At 36.7% G+C, this 25,752-nt stretch overlaps 1 protein-coding gene across 22 annotated transcripts in view; it reads left to right on the plus strand.

The window, feature by feature from the left end:
• Window positions 1–24,686, plus strand: part of ADGRL2 (adhesion G protein-coupled receptor L2) — a 162,552-nt gene extending 137,866 nt beyond the window's left edge. For 5 of the 22 annotated variants that reach the window (XM_072419529.1, XM_072419535.1, XM_072419533.1 and 2 more), the window contains 9 exons: window positions 9,126–9,217; window positions 11,381–11,425; window positions 11,676–11,702; window positions 13,473–13,641; window positions 17,142–17,270; window positions 17,659–17,755; window positions 18,986–19,114; window positions 19,801–19,818; window positions 22,516–24,686. In XM_072419529.1, the coding sequence (XP_072275630.1) occupies window positions 9,126–9,217; window positions 11,381–11,425; window positions 11,676–11,702; window positions 13,473–13,641; window positions 17,142–17,270; window positions 17,659–17,755; window positions 18,986–19,114; window positions 19,801–19,818; window positions 22,516–23,267 (1,458 nt within the window). In that variant the 3' untranslated portion in view covers window positions 23,268–24,686. Of the gene's footprint in view, window positions 1–9,125; window positions 9,218–11,380; window positions 11,426–11,675; window positions 11,703–13,472; window positions 13,642–17,141; window positions 17,271–17,658; window positions 17,756–18,985; window positions 19,115–19,328; window positions 19,411–19,800; window positions 19,819–21,798; window positions 21,838–22,515 lie in introns of all 22 variants that reach the window. The other 17 variants (XM_072419534.1, XM_072419551.1, XM_072419540.1 and 14 more) reach the window with 12 other exon arrangements.
• Window positions 24,687–25,752: the final 1,066 nt, after the last annotated feature.

Consider the following 25,752-nt stretch of genomic DNA (forward strand, 5'->3'; position numbering starts at 1 on the left):
GCTTGCTTTATACATTGCACCCCCATCTTAAAGCCTAATATCCTGCCATTAAACTGAGTATATTGAAAGGGTTCTTAGTGACAAAGTTCTGGGGTGTATGCCCACATCAGTAGGAACTAACCTAGGGAACCTTGTTGAACTTTATTTTAGCTGCTGGCCCTGCAAAAATTTTAGAAACCTGTTAATTCCACAGTAAGTAGTAAAACCTTGTTTCTGTGAAAAAAAAAAATGTAAAATGTTGGAACATCTTTCAGAAGGAAACATGGAGGTTTGTGGGTCATGGCTTTAAAATCTTATAATGCTTAAGCTGTGATTACTGGTATGGATCAGTTAGTAGTGACTTGAAGATCCCATTTACAACAATGTACCATAGTGGTGTTTATGTATCCTGGAAATATACTGTTTAAATTCCTCCAATTTGATGATGTCTCGGTGGGCCATATATACGTAAGTTGTATAAACATCTCTTCTTAGACTTCCTAAGTCTTTGTAGACAGATGATTGATACTAGTCTAGTGCGACTGCTGTCTGTATCCTATTATTAAAGAGACAACAGACCATCGTTCTATCTTTTTATCTGTTTAAAAATATGACAAATTTGGGTGGAGGTACTTCCCTGACCTCCTAACTGCCTGCCTTACGCTTTATTAAGTCTCTTGGGAGTCCTCAAATATCTCTTAAACAAGGACTTGGTCTCAGAATGAAAGGAGGAACATTAGAGATGGTTTTGTCTGTCTTACCCATTGAGAAACAATAGGCCATTTTTAGTAACCGAGCCTTCTCAACATGTCTGTGCTAGGAAACAGTCAGATATTTACTTTGATCTGGCTAAAAACAATCCTATGTGGAATATTATAAAACGATAAAACACCTTATCCACTATTTGGAAATTGGCAACCACAATTATTGAAGCCATAATTGCGGCACATTCTGAACAGTTCCCATCAGCCTGGACCAATTTTTTAATTTTCTTAATGATCTTCTTTAGGTCTTATATGTATCATCATGTAGTTGAAGTCTCAATTTTTTAAGCCATTTACACAGGTCAGTCGTGTTTGTAATTCACTGTTGTTTTTTTATTCCATTAGAAATTTTATTCTTAGTGTATTGGTTTGTTTTAAGTCCCAAAACAAGCTACCTCTTCCTCATTTTTTATACATCTTCCTATTTATTTTGTAACTATAATAAATAGACTTTTCTCTAAAGGATAAAGGATAAAAGTCTTGAATTGACTACTATCAGCTGGATTCCACTATTATTTACCATCCATAACATTATTATCCCAAAGCAAATAGTTTAGCCTGCAAAGTGTAAGGCCTTTGGGAGCTGTATTCCCAACCTCCAGAATGAAACAGCAGGTAGTAGTCAGATTGACGCTCTTGAGAACGATTCCTCTCCTGCAATAGCTTTGACCTCTAATCGTCCTGGAGGCTCACACGTGATCCTAAAGCACAAACAACCCTAGCTCGATCACCTTTTCTCTATTTGTGCATGTTTCTCGGATTTTTCTTTAGCCATTTGTCTGGAATTCTGCTTATATTTTGACTTGACGTTTAGACTTCATTCCATACAGGATGGGCTACAGGGAGCATGTGGCAAGATGGCACAAATGGTATGCAGAAGTTATCAATTATGACAAAAATACTGAAGTTTAGTAGTAAGGAAGCAAGAAGCATAGAAAAGAGAGCAGGCAATAGAAAGGGATGCACAGAAAAGAAGAGGCACATGCACAGAAAAGAAGAGGCAGAGTGGCATGTTATGGATATAATTTGACATCGGAAAGAAGAGATGGATCGGGGAGTGATAACACAGCATGGTGAAAAACTGGGTGGGAAAATAGGAGAAGAGATACGACGCATAAGCTGTTGTGAATGAGGTTAATAAAATGGGCATAGTGTTGGGGGGGTAGGAATGATGTATTAGCAATTTGCTGAAAGTGGCAGAAGAGAACAGGAGACTTTCCACATTAATTCCATGGAAGTAGCGTCACACAGGAGAAGATGAGACCCATGAGAGCTACCAGTTGGGCTTCACATTTTTAGTGCCAGGATTTGCTTTTTGCTGCATTATTTTGGAATGTGTTAGATGCAGAGCACTTATCTTCCCACTGTGAGATCGCTGACTGCCATTCCTATGGTGGTAGGGTTATTATATCTATGAAAAGGGAGCATGTAAGTAATGAGCGTTGGGATACCATTAGTATGCCTGAAATGGTTTAATGAAAGCTTAGATCATGACACGTCAGGATGTGTTCTTATCATTCGGACAGCTCCATCTGCATCTTTAATAATTCATCCAGTTCACAAAGAGTTCAGTCTCGCGCACTCATTTAGAAACCTTCTTTAGAGAAACACCTCTTCGCCTGGCAGTCCCAGAGCGACGCGGTCTTCTGCATGGCTAGCTGCACAGATACCCAGACATGAGTGCCGCTTTAGGACCACACTCTCACCAGGTAACAAAAGCTCCAGGGAAGGCAATTCGGGTCAGAACATGTGCAGTTCAGCTGGGTTACTTTTAGAACGGTGTTTTCTTCCACTGTCTTATCAGATCCATGTCAGCACTGCAGGCTGCGTGGAATTAATTTTTAAATGCAAGGCTCAGGCAGACATGATTCAATTGAGCAGGTTATAAAACACACAGCAAACTTGTACTGTACTTGGATGCAGAGAGAAAGCTGAAACTTCATGTGTGTATATATGGACAGTATGGAGGGCAAGACATAGATCTGCTCTAAATTCAGCAGAAATCCGTTCCACTACTGATCTACCAAATCTTTAATATGTTAAAGAGAGCCTGTTTTTTAAATTTGCTAAACCTTCCAGTAAAATAAAATGTCATGGCATTATGTGTACTGCCATTTCATAAAAATTGTTGGTGGTTTCTGGCCCAGTATAAAATTTCAAAATCTGTAATACCATATACAAGAGCACAGATTTTAAGTTTTATTAAGGTAAAATTTGCTGTCAGGTTCAGTTCAAGTCCCACACTGGCTGTGAAATGTCCATATGCTCAGTATCAGTAAATGGAGAGGAAATATGGTTTGCATTGCACAGAAAATTGATATCCATTTCTTTGTCCCTGCAGAGCAAATTAAAGAATGTCTTTGCAAAGGGGTGTCCCAAATCCCCTCTTATTCACCAGTACTTTTTCCTTGTGGGGGACAGATATGTCAACCCCTCAGTCCAAGTACCTCTGGTTTGGCTTGGGTTGGCCTGGCCTGACCATAACAGGGGAGCAGATTGCATAGAATAACTATTTCCAATGGCCATTTTTTATTTCTACGTTTGTTAAGTAGCTAGTGGCACTGTGTTTTCAAAGCCTAGCATTCTACTAAGCAAACTTTTGACTCCTAAGTGACACTTAAGCAGTTCCTGTGTTATAACTTCTGTTCATTTTGCCTGGGCTCTTCAATGGCACACGTCTGAAAAAGTGTCGACCATTGTTCCCAAAAAAATGCCAGCAGCATTCTTAAAAAATACACACACGCACATGATCCTTATTGCTTGTTATTGTGAGTCCTTGGATGATGGAGATGGCTGATTGCCAAGCTGAAGCATACACCCTTAGCAATTCCGGACGCCAACAAACACACACATTGTTCTAATTACGTTGGGTGTGGCATGCACGGCTGGAGTCTTCCTAATAGTCTGGCTTTTTTTTTTTTCCTTCTAATACTTTTCAGCTGGAGATCCTTACGGGTAGGTCGGCACACTGGTAAAGGCTTAGTTGGCAATTCACAATATCAAGCAGCCAAAGAACAGTGGGGGGATGGATAGGCGATCTTCCTCTGTTCACACATAGAATCATTAGGACTAAACACAAAATGCTGCTGTATATTAGAGTTTTCTCTCTTTAGACTTTTTGGCATTTAGTTACTATTTTTTTTTTTTACTGTCCTGGAATAGAAGACACGTCAAACCACTCATACTATAAACCATTATTTCTTCTTAATGACCTACCTAATAAATTTAGCTAAAACTCTTTATTGGGTGGAACACGTTAATTAAATTGGTACTCTCCTTTGTGGTCTAACTCTGTGGATGTTACTTATCCACTTCCAGCTCTTCTGTTCTGTGCTGCACTGCCTGTTCACGAAGGGGTAGTCAAAGTAAATTCTTACAGATGCTTGGCAAGTGCTTAAAGGAATACGGCATAGCAACTATTCAATGGTGCGTCTGGGAAAACAGGCCTGAGAAATGAGCATGGTGTAGACATATTTATCTGGTTAAACCTTTTTGTTTCCTTTATACACACACATATCATTTTCATATTATGGCCATAAAGACGTATGTGAATTCTTGGATAATGGGAATTCATGATTTCTGAAATGTGAAGGGGATGGCAATTCTATTAAAGTAAGAAAGGCAGGGAGAGGTGTTAACTGGATTTAATAAGCAGCTAAAACAGACCAGAGGTCCTACCCCATTGAGCAGACTGGAGCTCTTCTTCAAAAAGTAACAGTACTTACTACAGTTAATAATGTAGACCTAAAATTGTTAAAAATTTTGCCTTTTGTGCTATTGGTTTTTATAGGTGTCTCCCCTGTGTCTGGAACTAATAGTCATTTACATCTACTAGCAGTGCTGATCCCAAGACTAAAAAAAGGGCAGATAAAATATAAATTAAATTATATATACACAGGGGCTCAGGTTATTAGGTCAGCCTGTCATTAACAGACCCTGCTCCCATTCACCGTTCCGAGTAGGCGTATATATATATATATATATATATATATATATATATATATATACACACACACACACACGTCTATACTAAATATTTTATAATACTGAATTATTATTATTTTATATACTTTTCTATCTAAATTATATTGCATTATAAAATATGACTTACCACCTAAGATATTGCTTAAAATAAAAATATGCTATAAGGGGTTTGTGACCTTCAATTCAGATTTTCCTGACAACGAAAAAAAATTTGTGGACCATTTTTTCTACAGAGCTGTGTAAAATGTTTTCCTGAAGGTCATTGAAGGAGAGTCAAAGAATTAATTGTCTTAATTGTTTTCTATTGACTGCCCTCTGTATTGTCGCATCTTTTCATTGGCTGATTTACCTTTCTATTCCCTATTTGTGTTCTCTTATTATAATATATTACATTAAATTATTATTGGTGGCAAGAAGGTAGAACAGAAGCCCATGATTGACAAGTGTGGACGGCTGCGTAAATAATGCCTAATGATGAGTAAAGCACACATCTTCGGCCATAATGTTAAATTCCCAAATTTTATATTTTACCCAGCCTCTTTAATTCACTGTTCTGCAATTCTGCCTTGTAGATTAGAAAGCAGGTAACAGATGTGAGTTATTTCTGTATCCTGTTACTATGTTTACTCTCTGGCACACAAGTTCTCTGTGTTCCGTTTAGCTTTATATCGTGTGTGTCCCAAAGTCCCCACTTAAAACTCCTTTGTACAATGGCTAAATGTTCACTCCTATTTCACTCATCCTTTCCATTCTGTTGGCAAACTATGTTTGAACCTTATTAATAATGAAAGTAACTGGTGAGAGACATAATTCAAAGTGATGGTCCCAATGTCAGTCTAATGTGCATTGTTAGATTTCCCAAATGAATTTTTTGTAGGCTGCATTTTATAGTGTTTGCTCGACTGCCCTTCTCCGCTCAAATCGGCTAAGATATTATCCAATAGTTTGCACAGCGGTCACAGGCCTACTTTAGCTACAGCTAACGTTAAAGTCAAACTGTAGTTTTGCATGTGAAAAGAAAAACTGTCCCTTAAAAAGAATATAAATATGTAAAGATTTTACCAAAAGTTTTTGCAAATTTTACCAGTTTTGTTCTGCAGTTTAGGCAATAGACCAACCCAATTCATGTTCTGAAATTATTTAACTTGATGGTTCTGTATATTGTTACATGAGTTACAGTGTTTTAAAAATGCATATTGTACATTTATACATATTTATGCATATTGTACCTTTGTATATCTTTGTATAGCATGTGCCAGTATCTCTCCAACAACTTAACTCTCAGGGCTTGATGTAATGATGAAGATGCCATATTCTGTGTAACCGGTTGCTTTTAATTGAAACTTAAAAAGAGGTAGAGAGACGAGAAAAGCAAGGAGTTGGGTATTCTGATGTCTCTTCTTGCCAGTGGATAAAGAACTGAAATTTGAATGCAGTGACATCTTTAGAAAATCTTAGCTGATATGGAAAAATATTTTAAGTAGCATTTTTAATATTTAGTACAACCAATATTAATATCTAATTGATATTGGGTTAAGTCACAGGCCACAGGCTTTATACCTTTTTGGATTTCATTTATGGCCATTACCAAGACCTTTTGGGTTATCCAATTATACGTTGCCAAAAAATGCATCAAGAAAAGGGAGTCTTCTCTGTCTACAAAAGGTACATTAACGTTTACCTTTTTACCAGTTTATATAAGCTGCCATGGATCTAAAAAATCCATCTTGCCTGGTTGGTGATCTGATCCTCTGCTTTAAATAAATTTTAATTCACTGACCTGGAATGAGTATAGAGTGCAGGATTCAGTTGACTGTCCTAGAACTTGTCACAGTTATCTGCATACTTGTTTCAATTGTGACAAACTACCGATGCCAAAAAAATCAACTTCACATCCAGTCAATTCGCATTCTTTCCAATTAAGTTTAGTATTGGTGCTTTCAATCATCTCTTAGTGATAGGTCCACTTTAAAGGGGCATTGCTGGATGATCTTGACTCCGGCATTCCCAGAGATATAGAAGACCTTGTCTTGCTGAAGACCAACAGTCTACATCCATACCTAAAATCTGTTGGGCCAGCTATTTAGCTTGTAAATGATCTACAGCGTTAAACAAAAACATTTCTATATTTGGAATATATCCTGAATCGATTCATGTATATGACAAAGCAAATAACACAACATGCATACGCAACTGCTCCATGTAAAAAAACAAAAGTGTCAGCAAAGATTTTCCAATGTGAACATGCCCATGAATGCCTTGAGAGGACCTGTAAACAGCAAAAAAAAAAGAAAAAACAGAACATGCTTTTCCATATTTTATTAGTCTGCAAACACCTACACATTAAGATGAGTGAGGGACATTTTGGCACTTACTACTGTGCTTCCTCCCAAGCCAGGAGCAGGGCTTGTGGAGTAATAAAAAAATGCTTATGTGAATCATATTCAGAGCTGTAAAAATAAACACATCATGTATTTTAAAATGCTTAGTTAATAGTACAGGAAACACAACTTTCAGGTTTTCAGCTGAATGAAAGCCAGTGATTACTTTTTGCACCATGTTTTTTAAAGAAGTATATAGCGGTTCTGTATATATTCCAGTCAGGACCAAATTCAAAGAAATTAGATTGTTTTATTCCTTATTATTGCATGATGTACTAGTTACCTTTGTATCATAAAGTTTTCTTCTTACTGCCTGATTTTATAAAAGCATGCTGTTTACAGAGCTTAGTAGCTCAAGTTGAACTTTGCACATTTGAGTAAAGGTCTATATAGCAGTGTTTCCCAACCAGGGTTTCATAGCACCCTAGGCGGTTGCTGGGGGTTCCTTGCATAGAGCAAATTGTGCCTCTCAAGTCCATTTTATGGATCTTTTTGACTATCTGTAAGGATGATAGCTTTCACATTGGCTAGCAATGTAAGAGGAACTCTTCCCAAAAATCATCACACTAATGTACTGTGAGCTTCCCTAAGACCTTGATTTTTTTTTAAGGGTCCACCCATATTAAAAAGGGTCAAAAAGGCTGTTCTATAGGGACTCATCCCCCTTAGGATGTGCTGCTAGCCCATTTATGGCCCCAAATGTTCCCATTTCATTCTTTAGGTTCTCAATGGATTTACTGGGAGTGAATTCTGTATCATTCCGGTAGCACAATTGTGAATCATTGCTTTTTTCCTACAAGTAATTTCAGGTTTCTGTACTTTCTGCCTCCCACGGGTTTGGTTTTAAAGATTTCTCAGATTTTTTTTAGGAGCCAGTTAGCTTGGAGGAAAAGGGCAAAAGGAAGATAAACTCAAAAATTCAGGACAGTTAGAGAGGGTCATAAAAGCAAGTCATATTTTCCAAGTTTTGCTCAGCCGACCTACCACCGTTAAAAAGGTTTTATTTTATTTTCCCTAAGTCTTAGATACCAACATCAAAGCATTAAAAAATCACTGTAAAATTAGGCAAAAGCAATCCATTATTTAGAATATCATTTTTACTTTAAAAGTTTGTTTAAATATTGATCACAGAGCTGTTTTTTCTCCCTGGAAGAACAGACATACATGTTTCTCTTTTGTTTGGCTTGCAAATTAGGCATGGCATAAGAACATCAACCCCTGCTGTAACTAGATTTAATTAATATGGAAGTACACAGTCAATTTACTGACATTTGTTGTCAGAAGAAGTTAAATAGGCCCGGCGCATGTTGCGATCTTGCCACTTAGCGAAATTGCTGAATACGCATGAAGAATTGCAAAGTTTGCCTTTCGAATGGGAGGCTGATCAAATATGGTCAGAAGTAGGAAATTGGTAAGAAATAGTTGTGCAATTTTGGGCATTCAGTCCCAAGGTTCCTGATGAATACCTACAAAATAATGGTAAATGGTAAAGCCGCACAAGGCTTAGTTATAGTTTTTTTTTTTTGTGCTGGAAACTGGTGGTTACGTTGCTATTTGGCTGGGGATTTTATCATTTAGTATTACTGCTTACTGACTCAGCTCATTGGTCATAGAGAGGTTCCTACCATGGTCCAACTAGATCTCCTTTATCTCTCAAGAGCCGTTTCAATGCACAGTATTTGTGGATTTTTTTAATGGCAGCAGCTTAGTTTTTTTGGGGGGAATAAATCAATGTATGCATGTGGAGTGTGACAGAATTGGGCTGGTGTAGAGAACGTTTGATGGTTCAGCAGGGCTGGCAACACTGGTTGTGATTTCAGTTTACTAAAGCACACTTTATCAAAATATTGTGGAATGTGTATATATTGTAGAAATGTTCTAATTGTTTTTTCAATCCAGACATGCACAAAATCATTTGTAATTTTTGAAGATATTTATATTCTATTATTTTTCTTATGTTATTACTATACTGTTTTTTTTTATATTAATTTATGTGACCATGTTTTTCTTTCTTCAGGTCAATATTATTTTCCTGGTGATCACACTGTGCAAAATGGTGAAGCATTCCAACTCTTTAAAGCCCGACTCCAGCCGTTTGGAAAACATTAAGTAAGTGACCCGCTTCTTCCAACCGATACAGGGTATTCCGTGTTAACCGATCTGCAGTTTATCAGTCAGCAGTAAAGATGTCTGTGTGCGATTAGGCCCGGCTACCATCGCGCCGCTACTTTTACAATGTCCGGAGATAATGCCTCCAATGAAATGGCCCTCCTAAATTGCGTAAATGAAATAAAGTACTCCATAGCAACAGGGTAATTTCATTTGCATTTAAAGCACAGTTTAAAATGATGTTCTCGTCCACAAGGCTGACATGATTATGTGAGGTTTGTTTTGTTAAATGACTTTGTGATGTAGGGCTTGAAGTACTTCTCACTTGTAATCCAGCTCTCCTGCGAGAATTGACTCTTTATTACTAATGTTAACTTGCAGATTATCTGTTGTATGTGACTAATTAAACAAATGTTTGCTTTAATCCCAATGCCACTTCAAATCTTCAGAAAGGAAGGTTTCATACACTAGAGGAGCCTCTTATTTGACAGCTGCTCATTTTATGGTGTGACCTTTAGAAAGGGATGGTTATTGCATTGCAGTGGTTTTAAGGATAAAATACCAGGTTTTAGGGACTTTGTACATTTTGCTTAGTTGAAGGAGCAAGCAGTGACTAATATTAATTTTGAAAAAGCTCAAGGTTTGAAAATAAAAGTGTTTTTACAGGAAAACTCTATTTAGTCCATGTTGTTTTATAACATTCAGCTTATTAACTACAACAGGCAAGCTAGGTGAAACCTGAGCCTAAATTTTGACATTATAAACATATTAGTTCTGTTAAAACGACTCTGCAGTGTTTTTGGCTGGCCTAACAGATGGTCCACCTGTCATTTCAGACAAATGCTCAGACTCTACATAGCCCAGTGTTCTCCCCAGCCCCTTTTAGCCAGGCGCACCAACCGGCACTTTTCAGTAACTACCCAGCTGTTTTTGAATGGTTACTGAAAAGTTTGGTCACAATACGGGGGTCAGTCACCACCTGCTTACAGCTTTTTCCCACCCAGCAAAAAAAAAAATCTGGGGAGAATACTGAAATGTAATTCTAAAGAATAGGCAAGGGTTCCAGAACAGTTGCAGGTCATCTCTTAATGACCATCCTAATGATACTGTTTTTCAATATGAGCCAATAACAGAGTGTTGAAGAAATATGTAGGTTATGAAAATGTACTGGTACTGAATAAATTGTGGCACATTAATGAGATTTTTATTTTATAATTTTAAGTAGCATCACCAGTTGGGTTGGGGTTTAGAGCCAACTCCAAACACAACCAATGTCTTGACATCATGGGGTTATTGGGGTGGTAAACCAAAAACCTAGCATCCTATTTGCTTCTAAAACTCCAGTAGGTTTGTACCTTCTGCCCCTCCCATTAGGCAGTTTTAGAAGGTAATAATACAGGTTGCTTTGGCATATGCAGAACTGTTCGGTTGAGCTGGGAATTGCGATAGGGGTATCTTCCTCCTTGTGTTGCCGTTTGGAAGATGAACCTACTATAGAATGTGATTTGGCACTTTTTGGAGGGAACATTTTTTGCACCTCAAGCCATTTTTGCAAACATAGGTTGTTGTTGTTGTTGTATCTCATGACAAAAAGAAGCAAGGAGACAACTTTGCCCATCACCCCCCAAATTACATTTATAATGTGTGGCTGTGTATGGTGGCTTGACCTACCCGGTCGGAGACAAAGTGCCTACAAGTACAGTATTACTTGTAACGTGGCAGATGGGTGCAAAGCTTTGACCAGTTGTGCTTTCCACCTGGTTTACAACTCGAGCATTAATATGGTACCTAAGTTGCCTGGACATCCACAACACCTTAGGCTCGTGCTTAGGGTTGCATGATGGGTTGATTCACCTTTTTTGGTGTAGAACACGCAATGTAATAATAACAGCATCTAGATAAAGTGGGCATCTTAGAACTCGATGTCAGAAAGGTGGTAATAGCTTCTAATAAATATCACCAATGTCTACTGAACATAGAACCTTGTGGGAAGGGGGCAGTCATAGCGTAATGAAGCACAGAAGAATGTTGAGGACAGTTAGCACAGTTCTTTGACCAATATGCTCCTCAATGCATGTTGCATGTTAGGAGAGCTTTTCGTTTTAGCATCTCTCTTTATCTTTCCCTTTTTTTTTTTTCTTACCTCTGTCTCATCCACTCCAGTAATTATCGTGTATGTGACGGCTACTATAATACGGACTTACCTGGGTAAGGTGAAGCCTTACAGCTGTAGCATGACTTTTTCCCCCTTTTTGTGTTTTTTTTATACATTGACACAATCCCTTTTCCAAACCTCCCTTGATAAAATTCATCATTTGAACAGTGCCTTTTATATTTTTTTACTTTTTTCCTCCCTAATTCTGCCTTGTGTATTAAAAAGAAAAAATGCTCCATTCTTTCTGCTCCACTTCTGTCTCTAACAATCTGATTTCTCTCCTCTGCTTGTAATGCTCTCTAGATATGAAGATAATAAGCCTTTTATCAAGTAAGAGACCATTAGCTAGATGTGGAATGCCCTAGCTCAAATCTTCCTTGTCCTCCATTCGATTTTCCTCTGCTCATTTTTTAGTTGGGTCACACATGGCAATTTTATGCCCCTCCTTGGTGGTTTTATTTCTCACTTCCCATCCATCTTGGTTGTTTTTTTTCTTTCTTGTCTTTCTCATTTGTGTTGTCAGGATTGTGCCTCATTGCCTATGCGGTACATTTTTTAATATTCATTTCAGCTTTTTGTGATGAGACATCATGAATTGAAAAGTAAATTTGATACTAGATTTGTGAAGTTGAGCTGTGAATCCACAGGAATACCCTTATGGCTATTTTTTTTCATAAATGTCAGGTACCGAGAAAAATCCTATTTTGTTAGCTGTAAAAATGGTACTTGATTTATAGCAAAAAAAGCTGCTTAATAACATTCCTGTATGATCTGTGCAATGATGTTTGGAAATTAAAAACCATTGGATTTAAAAGAAATTTGGCCCATTTGTATATAATGTATCTATAGTTGTGATGCCATTTTGATTTTGTTTATGTATTTTTTTGGGGGGAGGTGGGTGAGCTGTTTCTGGGACATAGTATGATTGGGTATTTCCCATTACTCATTTGTAAATGAATTGAAATGAGAAAATTACAAGCTTATGTGAAAGGAAAGTATAATTATATAGGTTCAATCATTAAATAGTCGGTCCTGTATTTAAATTTTTAGAAATTTTTGTTATATTTACTTGCAATCTTTTATTAACAATTAAACAATAAATATAGGGGTCACCTATTATGTTACATGGAAGCGGAACTAACCTCTGTTTTTACTCGCCTGGCTTGGTTCTGTCATGGGGGCTACCACCTTCTCTTTCTCGTTACATTTTTCGGTTGACTTTATTGGTCAGGCTGGGATGACTTAACTCCCATGCAGGCACATAGGAGTTCATTCACTCCCAGCAACTGCAAAAGAAGCTGGGATGTTCCTGGTATCCCGGTAAGCAAGGCAGAGCTGCACATTCAGGTAGGAATGCTTTTTGCTGAAAGGACATCACCTGTCCCTTTCAACAATAAAGCCCTGCCTGATCGCCAATTTTTTTCCACTTTATTAGTATGCAGAAAATAAATTATATTGCAACTGCTCTGTTTCTAGTGCAGTTATCAAGGAAATAATGCTATTATTTGCTGGTTGTTTTAATCATTTAACTCAACTTGGTAGCTGGCCTGAGGACTACCTTTATAAATACACAGTCCAGTGGTAGAATACCGCAGTTGTGAATTTACAGACAAACACTAAAAATTACCCAAAAAACCAGATGGAAGAGTATAGTTTTGAATGTTATAAGTAGCGTTTTTTATGTAAATCAATGTTTAATATTACCATTACTTATCCTTTAAGCTTCTCCTTTTCTTGATTTGCAATGGATTTACCATAAAACGTTAACTCCATATGAGCAAGCTATTTGGCATTGATCAAAGTGTCTCTGCAGACTCTTTGGACGTTGAGAACTTGTTAACAATGACAGCAAAATCAGTTTAGTCTTGTATATTGATACATATTTTCATGTTTGATCTGATGTCAGCTTGTAGAAGTATAATCTTTCAAGAATGAGGCTCACGTCATTGAGAAATCAAGTAGTCTGCTTTGTCTTAATCGACTTTATGAACTGACTCGCACAATGCCAAATGCTGAATGAAAATCATAATCACTATTGTCTCTGTTCATCATCTGATTGTAAAGCATTACATTTATTGATGACATCCCCTTTGTTTTCAGGTCCTGGGTGCTTGGGGCTTTTGCTCTCCTCTGTCTGCTTGGACTGACGTGGTCTTTTGGTCTGTTGTACATCAACGAGGAGACTGTTGTAATGACGTACCTCTTCACAGTGTTCAACGCTTTCCAAGGAATGTTTATCTTCATATTCCACTGTGCCCTTCAGAAGAAAGTAAGTCTGGAAGTGAAAACGTATAATAGAAATATATGTGACCTTTACAAACACAAACCATTTTATTGAGTGCATGGAACGTTTAAAAAAATCAATCCATTTTGATTAGTTAACAGGTTAAGAATTAAGATTTTTTTCAAGACCTTCTAATTGCATACTGTAGTTACTGTTAAGTTGTTGTGCCTCAGATTGGTTATTTTATCTTTTTTTTCTGTGTAATTTGTTTTCTGGAGCATCCTTAACTTCCAAAGCCTTCTTTTCGTCTGCCCATGTACTGGGCAGCTGGTAAAAGGAGTGAGATGTAGTTCTGTAGAAAACATTGGTCTTCATGAGACCAAACGTGTTCATAATAAACCATGGTCAATCCATCTACACCACATGGTGCACACACATGGTGACTGAGCTTCTCTTTTTCAGCACATATGCTCTTCTTTATCTGTCTTATATGGCCAAATGATCCACTTTTTTACTCCAAGCCATTGGACTGTCCTCCATTTCTGCTCCCTATGCCTTCCCCACTCTTATACATTTCTGTTACACTCCTGTTTATTCTAATTCAAAACTACGGGCCAAACTCATTTGCACTGAAAAAGTTTAGCCTTTTAAATGGAATTTACTGATGTTCCCCTAATCCTCCACAAAAATCACAAACCACACCTGGTCTATAGCCATACAAATGCTGAGCCAATCTTGAGGTTTACATAGAAGGTTAAGATTTGCATCCTTATACAACCATATATTTCTGAAACAAAAAACCATTTGAACACATTTTACTGACTGCTTATGGCGTTTTTTTCTAAATCAGAGTTTAAATTACTCGGGTTTCTGGTAGGTTTGCTGTAAATGGTAAAGAGGGTCTAAGAAAGGTTGAATGGGATCACCTCCTCCTACTCTCTTCATTGCGATAGCAACTGCTGCACATCCTATAGTTACACCACGTTATATACCTTGAAAATAGATCACATACATAAATCATGACCTCTTTGGAACTCGGAATTCTGAGGTCTTAATGTTACTCTGGCAACCGCTGTTAACCGTCTCGGTTTTCCAGAGATTTTCTCATATCCTACTGAAGATGTCTTTTGCAGTATAAAAGTTTCAGACATCACCTTGTCCTTGTCTGCATATGTAATCCGGTCTCCCTTTTTATTTATTATTTTTTTTTTTTATTCTATTATTACTAGCCCGTCACCAAATTGAACAGTGAAATAGAATTGTGAAAGTGAAAACTATTATGTTTCTGACTTGACAAGATGATAGCGTTGAGTCTCTATCCGCTCGGAACAAGCTGTAATTTACCAGTAATGACAGAGGGATGTACACTACCGACAGATAATGTACATTTATAGCAATATAGGTATGTTGGGAGCTGGTCCCGGCGATGGGGGTTATTTGGACAAAATACCTTTTTGATTGGTATTGTCCTAGTTCTTTGATGTTTTTGAAGCAGTTAATATCCATTATGCTTCTGCTTCAAATTCTGTAAGAGAGAAAAGAGAAAGCTTTTTCTTTTAATAATATCCTCTGGAATGTCCCACATTCCTTTATGGATAGTGAAAAGGCTACAGTGACTTGAGAAGCTGCAACAGTGGCTTGCCTATTCATACAAAGTCCCAGAAGGCAGCACACTATGTATTCTGCAAGTAATATATAGATGAACATATCTAAAGGAAACCAGAACTGTTTTTTAAGCTAGGTGGGAAGAAGCTGTAAGTGTAACCCAACTCTTCAGTAACCACCCAAAAGCAGCAGGGTGGTTACTGAAAAGTGCCGGGTGGTGCGCCCAGCTAAAAGGGGACGGGGAGAACACTGCAGTCTGTCCCTAGCATCAACATCAGAGTTTTTGTTTCATCATGTTGGCTTTTAAAGGACTTCAAGAATCGGAGAACTTCAGGTTTAGTCCTTGACTTAATTCTTTCCCCAAAGTCCTTATTATCAACCAAGCTCCCCTACACCACACCTTTTTTAGAAACTTTCTTTGCTGGGATTACCTTTACTGTTTAAACTATGCACAGATGTTCCATGGTGACACATGATTGCTGGAGACATATTACAATTACAGCAGGGCATTTCAGTACCATGTTGGAATAATTATCACAGCTATTGCCCAAAGAGCTGGAAAGTTAGGGGGCATATTTCAGTAAAAAAGGGTACACTGTTTGTCCATCTTCAATGATATAGCTCTACTCAAAAAACTTCTTGGGGTATATCTGCTGTGTTGGCATTGGTTATTTTGGCTGACTTGTCTTGTTGTTTATGGTGTAACAGTGCTCATAGAGAGCTGCACCCTCTGAATAGAGTGGTAACATGGCATATTTACCCTACAGTTGGTGCCATATATCATTTCGGTTTCCAACCCCCCCAAAAAATGTTAGGTGAAGGTTACATGTAGTGGTGAGGGGAAGGGGCATGCAGATGTTCTAAGTTTGGTTGACAAATGATATGTTTTGCTTGTTGAGCTTCTTGTTGTGATGAACCAAGATAAGTGCTTTCACTTTCAGTACTTTAGTATTTTTACGCATTTGCAATCATGTTTTTGTAATTAGTGGAGCTATTGCCAAGCTTTGGACCTGCAGATGCTTGTATATTCTTAACAAAGAGTTAAACTTTAAAATAAGCCTCAACTGACCCCTACCTACGAGTACTGTGGAGTAATTCACCCTTAGGGTTCAGTTCTCTTAGAAGCTGAGCTCTCCCTGTTTACTTCCAGGAATTATTTGACCATTCTTTACTCCCATGTCTGTTAGTGACTCCGCATCCTTCTCATTTTTATTATGAGCAGATGATCAGGAAGGTATAGCATTATGAGCTGACTTCAATGATTGGATTGCATTTCTTTAAGTACCTGCATCTACATAGGTCAGAGGAGAATAGTTTAAAAATGCATGTTCTACTTTGTGTTTAGAATATTGGAATAAAAGCATTTTCTTTTAGCTGTCAAAGTCCAATAAACAGGAATTTGTTTTCTGTGGCCTTTTCAGAGGCTTTTCTTTCAGACACTTTTACCACAGCAGAACCACAAGCATTTTTTATATAAAGCATAACATTTTGTTGTCACTTTTGTTCACTTGGAATGCTTTATTGCATTGCTAACATGCTAAAATTATTTTTTGTCTTTTAGTATTTTTAGAGTTTTTGTGTTTTGGAGTCCCTTTGGAACTTGGACAGTGATTTTTACACTTATGTTACCGCCGTCTTATTGTCGCTATTTCAGCTTGAAATGTCATTTCTGTAAACCTTTGAATGGCAGTAAAGTCGAAAGTTTATATAATGAAAGAAACTTTTATGTTTCATTATGACCCTGGAGAGCCCGCTGTTCAAGACAGATGCTAATTAAGTTCTCTAAGAATGTCAGCTGCTACTTTTGTTGACTCTATTGCAGTAAATCAATGGCCTGGTAAACAAACCCATTAAATTGTGCTACATTAAGAGATTGTGTTTGAATTTCTTTCCCCTCCTACTTAGTTTAAAAAAGCCCTTTTCTTTTTTCTTGTTTACAGGTGCGCAAAGAATACAGCAAGTGTTTCAGGCACACCTACTGCTGCGGAGGTCTTCCGACTGAAAGCCCCCACAGCGTGGTTAAAGCGTCAACGGCAAGAACCAGCGCTCGATACTCCTCCGGCACCCAGGTGACAAAGAAGTCGACAGCATTTTTAATTAACCTTATTTATAGCTTCCCTTTGGAGACTCACAGTTGAGATACACTAATTGTCTTCTCATTACAGTGATCTAGATGGCAAATACATGTTTTGCTGTCTTTTTTTTTTTTTTTTTCTTATCATGAGATTGATAAGGTTTTAAAAATTTTTTGCAGGTGTCAGATTTTTTTTTTTATCCTTTTCATAAACACATTCAACAGTAATCATTTAGCATGCCCCCAAGATTTTAACTGCAGCTACTATAATTGGAATATGATAGATACTTTCAGCTAATTGCACAGTATGCCAAAACTGCCATTTATGCTGGCCAGAAATTCACAAATTCATTTTCGGATTCTGTTTTTTCTTTTTTGCTCAGAGTCGAATCAGAAGAATGTGGAATGACACAGTAAGAAAGCAATCAGAATCCTCCTTTATCTCAGGTGACATAAACAGTACGTCCACCCTTAATCAAGGTAATTACTCGGCACAGTTTTTTTTTCTTATTTATATTTCTTATGTATTTTATATTTATTATGCATGTATTTTTAATGCATGTATTAAGCATTTGCACCTGTGGTAATGCAGTGACATAAATATATTCTAATTTACAATAGGGTTAAATGTTTGCTAAATTGTGCTTGAAAAAAAAATCTGGCCAAAAACTTGGTATAAAATTTTTACATTTTGGATCAAAATTACCATTTTTCTTCTCCATAGCAGCTGTTTAATATAAAATACCAAACTAGTAAACATAGTAAACATATCATTTTTCTTCTATACGCCTATAATAAAATAATTTTGCCTGTAACAATTTTGACTCTTCATATATTTTTGGCTTTTTGTTATTTTTTGCCTGTTTATTTACATTTTACCACTTTCAAAAAAAAAAAAGTTCCTGAAATGGGAGCATTTGCTGTTCTAATATTTCTGGAATGCCATGTAACTGACTATAGATGATAATCCATAAAAAAGTTGATTATATTTTTGTTGTACTTTACTATTCTTGATCACAACTTTTGTTTTGATGGAAGAATTGTGATTGACGTTAAACAATATGTTGTAGCAAGTTTTTTGGTATTTTTGACTGTTTAAATGTGTGCTTGGGATTCTGTCCGTCTTCTGCAGCATGCCTTCTTTTTGCATAGCTTTTGTTTTTTTAGAATGTATCTTGCTCTAGTCTGAATTGTTTTTCTTTCTTTTCCTCTTTGTATTTTTTTGTCATTCTTTTTATTAACACAGATGTTTCCATTAGGGATTGTCCCACTGTTAAAATATTCATTAAGCAAAGAAATCCCTCATCACCAGCAAAAAGGTTTAAGGATTTTTTTTTTTTCTAGCAGATGCATTTTGAAACATTACGTCAGTTTCCAAGCTTTTAATTACCATTCTTATCTGACAGTAATTTTGTGTAAATTATTAAATGTCACTCTGGATGATATTTATTTTAGAGATTTCAAAAAGCACCTGTGAATTTGAAAAACTTTGCCACATTCCTTTTTATTTTCTGTCAGAATTTAATTGTTTGAAAATCAATCCCTGATTGGAATTTCCTTCTGCGATATATGTGACCAGTGAAATTTACAGAAAAAATTTTAAAAATACAAAAACCTAATAAAGACTTTTTTTTCTGTGGGGTGGATATTGAGGATTGTGAGCCAGTACCACAAGAACTGATTAATTTATTTTTGTTTTCTCTGTCTTAGGAATGACTGGCAATTACCTACTAACAAACCCTCTTCTTCGACCCCATGGCACTAACAACCCTTATAACACACTGCTCGCCGAAACTGTTGTATGTAATACCCCTACTGCTCCTGTGTTTAACCCACCAGGTGTGCTTCTACTTAATTCATTTGTTCTCTGTCACTCACCACATTCCTAAACATAAAACCTGTGGACATGCAGTTCTTCTTTTTTATTTATTTTCCCCCTCTGTCTTACATATTAACAGACATGCAGCACTCCCTTTGCCGGCCTCTTAAAACTGCACTATATTATAGCGATGTTACTAGTATTTACCTATCATTATCCATGTTTTCAACACAGGTGGGATAAATCTTAATATACTATTTCAGGACTGACATCACAAGGTCCAAGAGTCCATCTTCAAGATATTTATCCCGTAGAGGTACAACTCTCTATCATACTAAGCGCGGCGATTGCTTGGCGGATCAGGACTAGGTTACTGGCTAGCAAACCAAAAAATAAAGGAGAGCATACCGGCATGAATTAGCGTATAGTGCAGCTTTAAGCTGGTTGATGAACCATAGTGTCTATTATATCATTAGACAGATTTTTTTTTTCACCTAAAATTTGTGCGTTCAAAGTTGTGTTACTGTTAAGTGTTTGTTGCTTATTTAAGTATAGATGACATTGAGATATTATTTATTCAATGTTCTGCTACTGTAAATTTCATAACAATTCTATTTTAACGTCAGTCTGTCCTATCTGTTCTCTTGTTTTTTTTTTTCTTTTTTGTTTTTTTTTTCTTTTTTTCTTTACTTATGCTTTCCTCTAGCGAACTACAGAGAGACAAGTATGGGAGTAAAACTTAACTTTGCCTATCAAATGTAAATTTTTTCAGCATGGTTTTTAAACAGGCACATTTAAAACATAACTTATCAATCATGAAATAACTCAGCGGGCAAGTGGTTCACAATCTGTATTCAAAGACATAGTAATATTAATTTCAAATTGAATCTGGACTTTTTTGTCTACATTTGGATAACAGCAATGGATATACTGCAATCTCAGTTGGTAATATATTTGCAATGCTGAAATAATTTGCTGTTTTAAAAGAGTGCTGTCAAGCAGAAATGTTTTATTTGCTTATCATTTCTACATTCCCACAGTAATCTTGCTACAGGCTAAGGAAAGTCTTCAAGTAAATTACCTGATCAGAAGCAGAAAAAAAATCTGCTGTTCATAAAAAGATAAAAAAAAAAATCTGGTGTGCTTGAAGCAAGTATATCAGAGGGAAACCATTTTCCCACATTTTTTTTAATTGTTTTTAATTCTCTCTGTACAAAATTATGAATAGGTGATCAATTGATAATTTTCTATTACCTGCTGGAAATATTACAATTCTATTGAAATTTGAATTTGTAGAAGCAAAAAGCCTGTTTAGCAACACCCATGAATTTCAGTCATTGATTTTGCACACCTTGAAATCTGCACGGCGCAGAGTGATATTTCATTTTAATGATCAGTTTGGTTTTTTTCAATGTCAAAGTATTTTCTCTATATATCTCATGTCATAGAAACTTCATTTACCAAATGATAAAAAAAAAATCAAAATTGAAAATTAAAAAAACAGTGGACATTGACCAATAAATCCAAAGTACAAGTTGATCCATGATAAAAAAATAAGGAAATAAAAAGTGTAAAAAAAAAAAAGTTAAATTCACATTTGTCTAAGAGAAAACTTTTATCCTATGAGATTATACAGTTATCCTTAGTATAAGTATAATTACATTATTAATATGATGTAATATATTTAGAATGAAACATACTTATTATTTTCTCCTTTATTTTAAAATGAATACATTTTTTACCACCATTGAAGTTTTACCAGGATTGCAGGCCTTTATTAGCATTTTATAATAGCCTGAAGTAATGACTAGTTTACGCAGACCACTTTCTTTCATAATATTATTTTATATACATTTGGATTATTAGACCTTTGGTTCTACATTTATGAATGTTGCTACTGTTTTCCTTGCTGGATCCAATTTGTATTGTCGATTTATTGGCTATTAGGCTGCAGCCTTAAGCATGATTCCCAATAGCAGCCGCACCACCCATTGTCCCATTTTCCTCCAAGTCTTGCATACAATGCAGTAACGTCATATTGTATAGGCTATTGGTAAAAAAATAAAATATATATATTTTTCCTTTTTTTTTTATCTCATTTTATCTCATATGTCTGTTAATCAAATGGTATTCATCTTAATTTTAAATATTTTCCATTTTCATTTATTTTTTACCTTGTATTTTTTTAAACCAAGTGTTTCATACATCATTTCTGTCTACATGAGCATGTTTTCATCAGGAGACCATTGTATCACACATGCAGTAGACATCTTTTTTTTCTCCCCCTTCTCCAATTTCGTACGTGAGACAGCATGTCAGAGACATCTCCTCATTCTACATCCAATATTTATTTGTTTAATTTCTGTGAACCATGCTTACAGAAATTCCTGGCATTTCTGCATTTTGACCTTGGTGCCCGATGCTCACCCTGGGCTTTAACTTGCTAATTACCCCATGTGGGTTCATTCCGTACTATCACTGTGACCGATGCAGACTGCAGGGCTGCTGGCAAAGTCTTGACTCTTTAAAAGCCTGGGGCTGCTGCTGGCGCATAGAATATGAGCAATCTATATTACATTAACCAGAAACAAAGGCTGTTATTGCTGGTAATCTCATTTGCTGAACCCTTGCTCTGAATAAGTTGCTGAGAATCCTAGTAATCCATCTTGTGCAATAAATCATTTTACTTTCTTTTATATATCAGCTACACTTAGCCCAGATAGACTGAGCAGACAGCCATAATGTGAGTGGTACACAGTGAGTCATTCCACCTTGCTCTATCATGTTGTGGATGATGCTTGTGGAACATTTTGCCTCTAGTGTGAAAGGTGGCTATCTTTGTTCTCCATAACGTCTTTGTCCATTTTCCATTCTGTCCTTTTTTTAGTTTATTTCCATACCCCAAGAAAAAAAGGAACGTTAGATACATTGTTAAACTAGTTGCTTGCCAGTTTGTCCATTTTTGGTTGTACATTTGCCTATAATTTGATGTATACATATTCAGCTTTTTTTATGTATTTTTTTTTTTAACTAGTGTCGTTTAGGACAAATCAGCCGAAAAAAATCAGCCAAAGTTTTTGCATTAGATATGCAAGAGCATGGAGTAAACACACGAATGTCCTCTGATCTGTTTTTCAATATACATTCCAAATTATTCCCCCCATGAGGTGTGCAATTTAATTACCTATGGGAATGTCAGAGAACGGAGCATTTCAAATTTTTTGCAGGTTCCTTTACCTATTTTCTGCTGCTTTCAAAATGTTCAGCACCTTGTAATTTGACAATAATAAAAAAATTGTTACATAGCGGCCTTGATTTTGAACGTTTTGTCCTAGACTACATTAATATTTTTGATATGCTAAATCCATAGCCAGTGGTTGGCCAAATGTCCTCTAAACTGTGCTCGTCTTTTCTTTTTCAGGACATTCACTGAACAATGCCAGGGATTCAAGTGCCATGGATACTCTACCGCTAAATGGTAACTTTAACAACAGCTACTCTCTACGGAATGGGGATTACAGTGATGGAGTACAAGTTGTAGACTGTGGACTAAGTCTGAATGATACGGCATTTGAAAAAATGATTATTTCAGAACTAGTGCACAACAACCTACGGTGCAGCAAGAACCACAACATTGAACGTTCCCTCCCCATCAAAACTGTCATTGGGGGAAGCAGTAGCGAAGACGATGCGATCGTTGCAGATGCTTCTTCTTTCATGCACGGCGACAACCCGGGGATGGAACTCCACCATAAAGAGCTGGAAGCACCACTTATTCCACAGCGGACTCACTCTCTTCTGTACCACCCACAGAAGAAAGTGAAGACCGAAGGAACAGACAGTTATGTGTCACAGTTAACCGCCGAGGCTGAAGACAATCTCCAATCCCCAAACAGAGACTCCCTCTACACTAGTATGCCCAACCTACGGGACTCTCCATACCCAGAGAGTAGCCCAGACATCGAAGAGGATTTATCGCCCTCAAGGAAGAGTGAAAACGAGGACGTTTATTATAAAAGCATGCCAAATCTTGGAGCTGGACACCATCTACAGATGTACTACCAGATAAGCAGGGGCAATAGCGATGGCTACATTATACCCATAAACAAGGAAGGTTGCGTCCCCGAAGGAGATGTTAGGGAAGGACAAATGCAACTAGTCACAAGTCTTTAATATAAATTTTTAGGAGTACAAATGGCTCATGCAGGTATTAAAAGACTCAATTTTGTTCAACTGAGGCCACCTTATTTGTGATCGGCAGCCTAGTAAGACTTGCGCTGCTCTCCATTGTGTAGGAGAGCTATGGACTTTTTCAGTTCTGTGAATTTTTTTTATAAATCAAAAAATGGGGGGGTAAGAAAAAAAACTTTGTATATACACAGAGTATACTTAAAATATTTGTTACAAAGCAAACTGGTACCAACACGGTATTTAAAATATCTGCTGCTGCTGCTTCTGACCGGACATTGGGGGAGATAAAAGTAGCAAATCGGCCATTTTGTTCAGCAGCTCTGGAACCTAGTTTGTAAATACGGCTGCCAATTTGTGAGGCCTGCATTGTATTATATACAAGATGTAGGCTCCGAAATCCTGTGGGATAGATTTACTGTACCATGCTGTTTTTGAATAGTCTGCAGGATTTTTATTTTTTGGTCATGATTTTTTTTTTAATCTTATTTTATTTGTATTTTCTTTCCCTGCTTTGCAGGCCACTGCAGATTCTATCCATTAAGGCAAAGATTAAACAAACATGTCTAACCACTAGCAATCAAGCCACTGGCCTTATTTCATATGTTTCCTCAACTGTACAATGAACTGTTATCATGAAAAATGGCAAAATAAATTCTATTTTGTTCTATTGCTAGGGTGAAATACATTTGTGTCCAACTTGAACTATAGCTGTTGATTTAAATAATTTTGAAAGATTGACAATTTTGTGAAAAATCTCTACTGCACAAAGCTTTTTTTTTTCCATACGCTTGTTCTTTGTGGTATTAAATAGGATGTGCCCGATCAATTTTTTTTTTTTTCACAGAAAGTTTGATCCAGTTCACTTTTTGTTATTTTATTTTTATTTGATGCCAAATAAAATCTTAAAAGGAAAAAAAATAAATTTCTTATATATTCAGGAGCCAATAATATCATTAATTGCACAAGTTTGGTGAAATCTGGCAGATATTTTGAACAGGGATCATTGGCACGAACCCTGAATTTTGAAAAACAAATGGTGCCTGACCTACATATAAATATATATATATTTTTTAAATACCAGTCCAGATTATTACTCCATGACCTTTCTGCCTATGTTTAGCCATTAATTTATTTTATAATTAAAGCAAATGTGTACATTTTCAGTGAGAATTTTTTTTCTTTTAAACCTCAGCTGTTAATAAAAGCCCATCACTAATATTCAATGTAAAGATTAACACCTGTTTGACAGTAAATAAATGTGAATTTTTTTTTCAAAGATGTTACTGCTGTTTCTATGGTTTGTAGGGTTGAGACAGTCTGATCCAAGAGCTCTTTACTGACTTGCTGTAGGGATAGTGATAAATGACCATACTTGACAATAAAACCTCTTTACTTTTATAATTGAAGTGTTTTATCCATTAATTGCGCTGATTTGGGGGGACAACTATGAAGAAAGTTTCTTCTGGAAGTTTGGCGGAATTATTGAATGCGGTGCAGATGACACCTTTTGGTTGTTAACGTGTCTTTTATCGGAATGTTAATATCATGTTGAAAAAATAATTTTTTAATTCTGGGTTGATCCAGTTTGGATAAATTTAAAAAATGAACCTGAACACAACATTTTTTTTTAAACTTACAAGTTCCTGTGCTGGCTTTTAATATGTTTCCTTTTTCATACTGTACAGGATTCCAGGGCTAGGTGGGTCCTGGATGGCAAATACATTTTCCCCCTACTTTAGGTTGTGGTCCATCTAAGAAGATGTTACTTACAGCAGAATGAGTCTGGGAAGTTTTGTTTGGCTCCGTGCCGATTTCCATTTGGTTAAATACCTACAGGACCTGGACTCTAGAATGCAAAGCCCCATCCGGATCCTTCCCTCCTATTCCAGACTCCACGCTCTGTAATAATTTAACCAAATGGCAACTGTAAGTCACCAGACAAAACTTCCTAAACTCCATCCACAGTAACCTCTTTTCAGGGACCATGACCTAAAGGTGGGGGAAATGTATCTTCCATCCAGGACCAAGTCCCGGACAATATTGAATACATTTTCTGTAATTACACAAAATATTTGTTCACCTTGCTGAAGTTCCAATGTTCTTTTAGCATCCTGTGCAGTGAACTAAATAATTATGCACAGGCACCTGTAAACTAAAAAAGAATGACTCCCTATGTAATGTAGAGGACAAGTGGAGAAAGGGTTATGTTAGTGTCAACCATGGGTCACTCCATAGATATTTATTTGCCTGTATTTATAAAGTTCAGGGATATTATAGCTCTTTGCAAAGCCATAGCCACTGCCATAGCCATATGTCATTAACACAGGCCAAGGTCAGTTTTGATGGAAAGCCAGCTAAACTAACTGCATGTTTTTGGGATATGGGAAGAAACCGGAGTGCCAAAGGAAACTTATGCAAATACGGTAAAAACATGCAAACTCCTTGCAGGTAGTGTCCTGGCTGAGAT

This window comes from Pyxicephalus adspersus, chromosome 8, assembly GCF_032062135.1.
Source record: "Pyxicephalus adspersus chromosome 8, UCB_Pads_2.0, whole genome shotgun sequence".
Taxonomy (NCBI): Eukaryota; Metazoa; Chordata; class Amphibia; order Anura; family Pyxicephalidae; genus Pyxicephalus; species Pyxicephalus adspersus.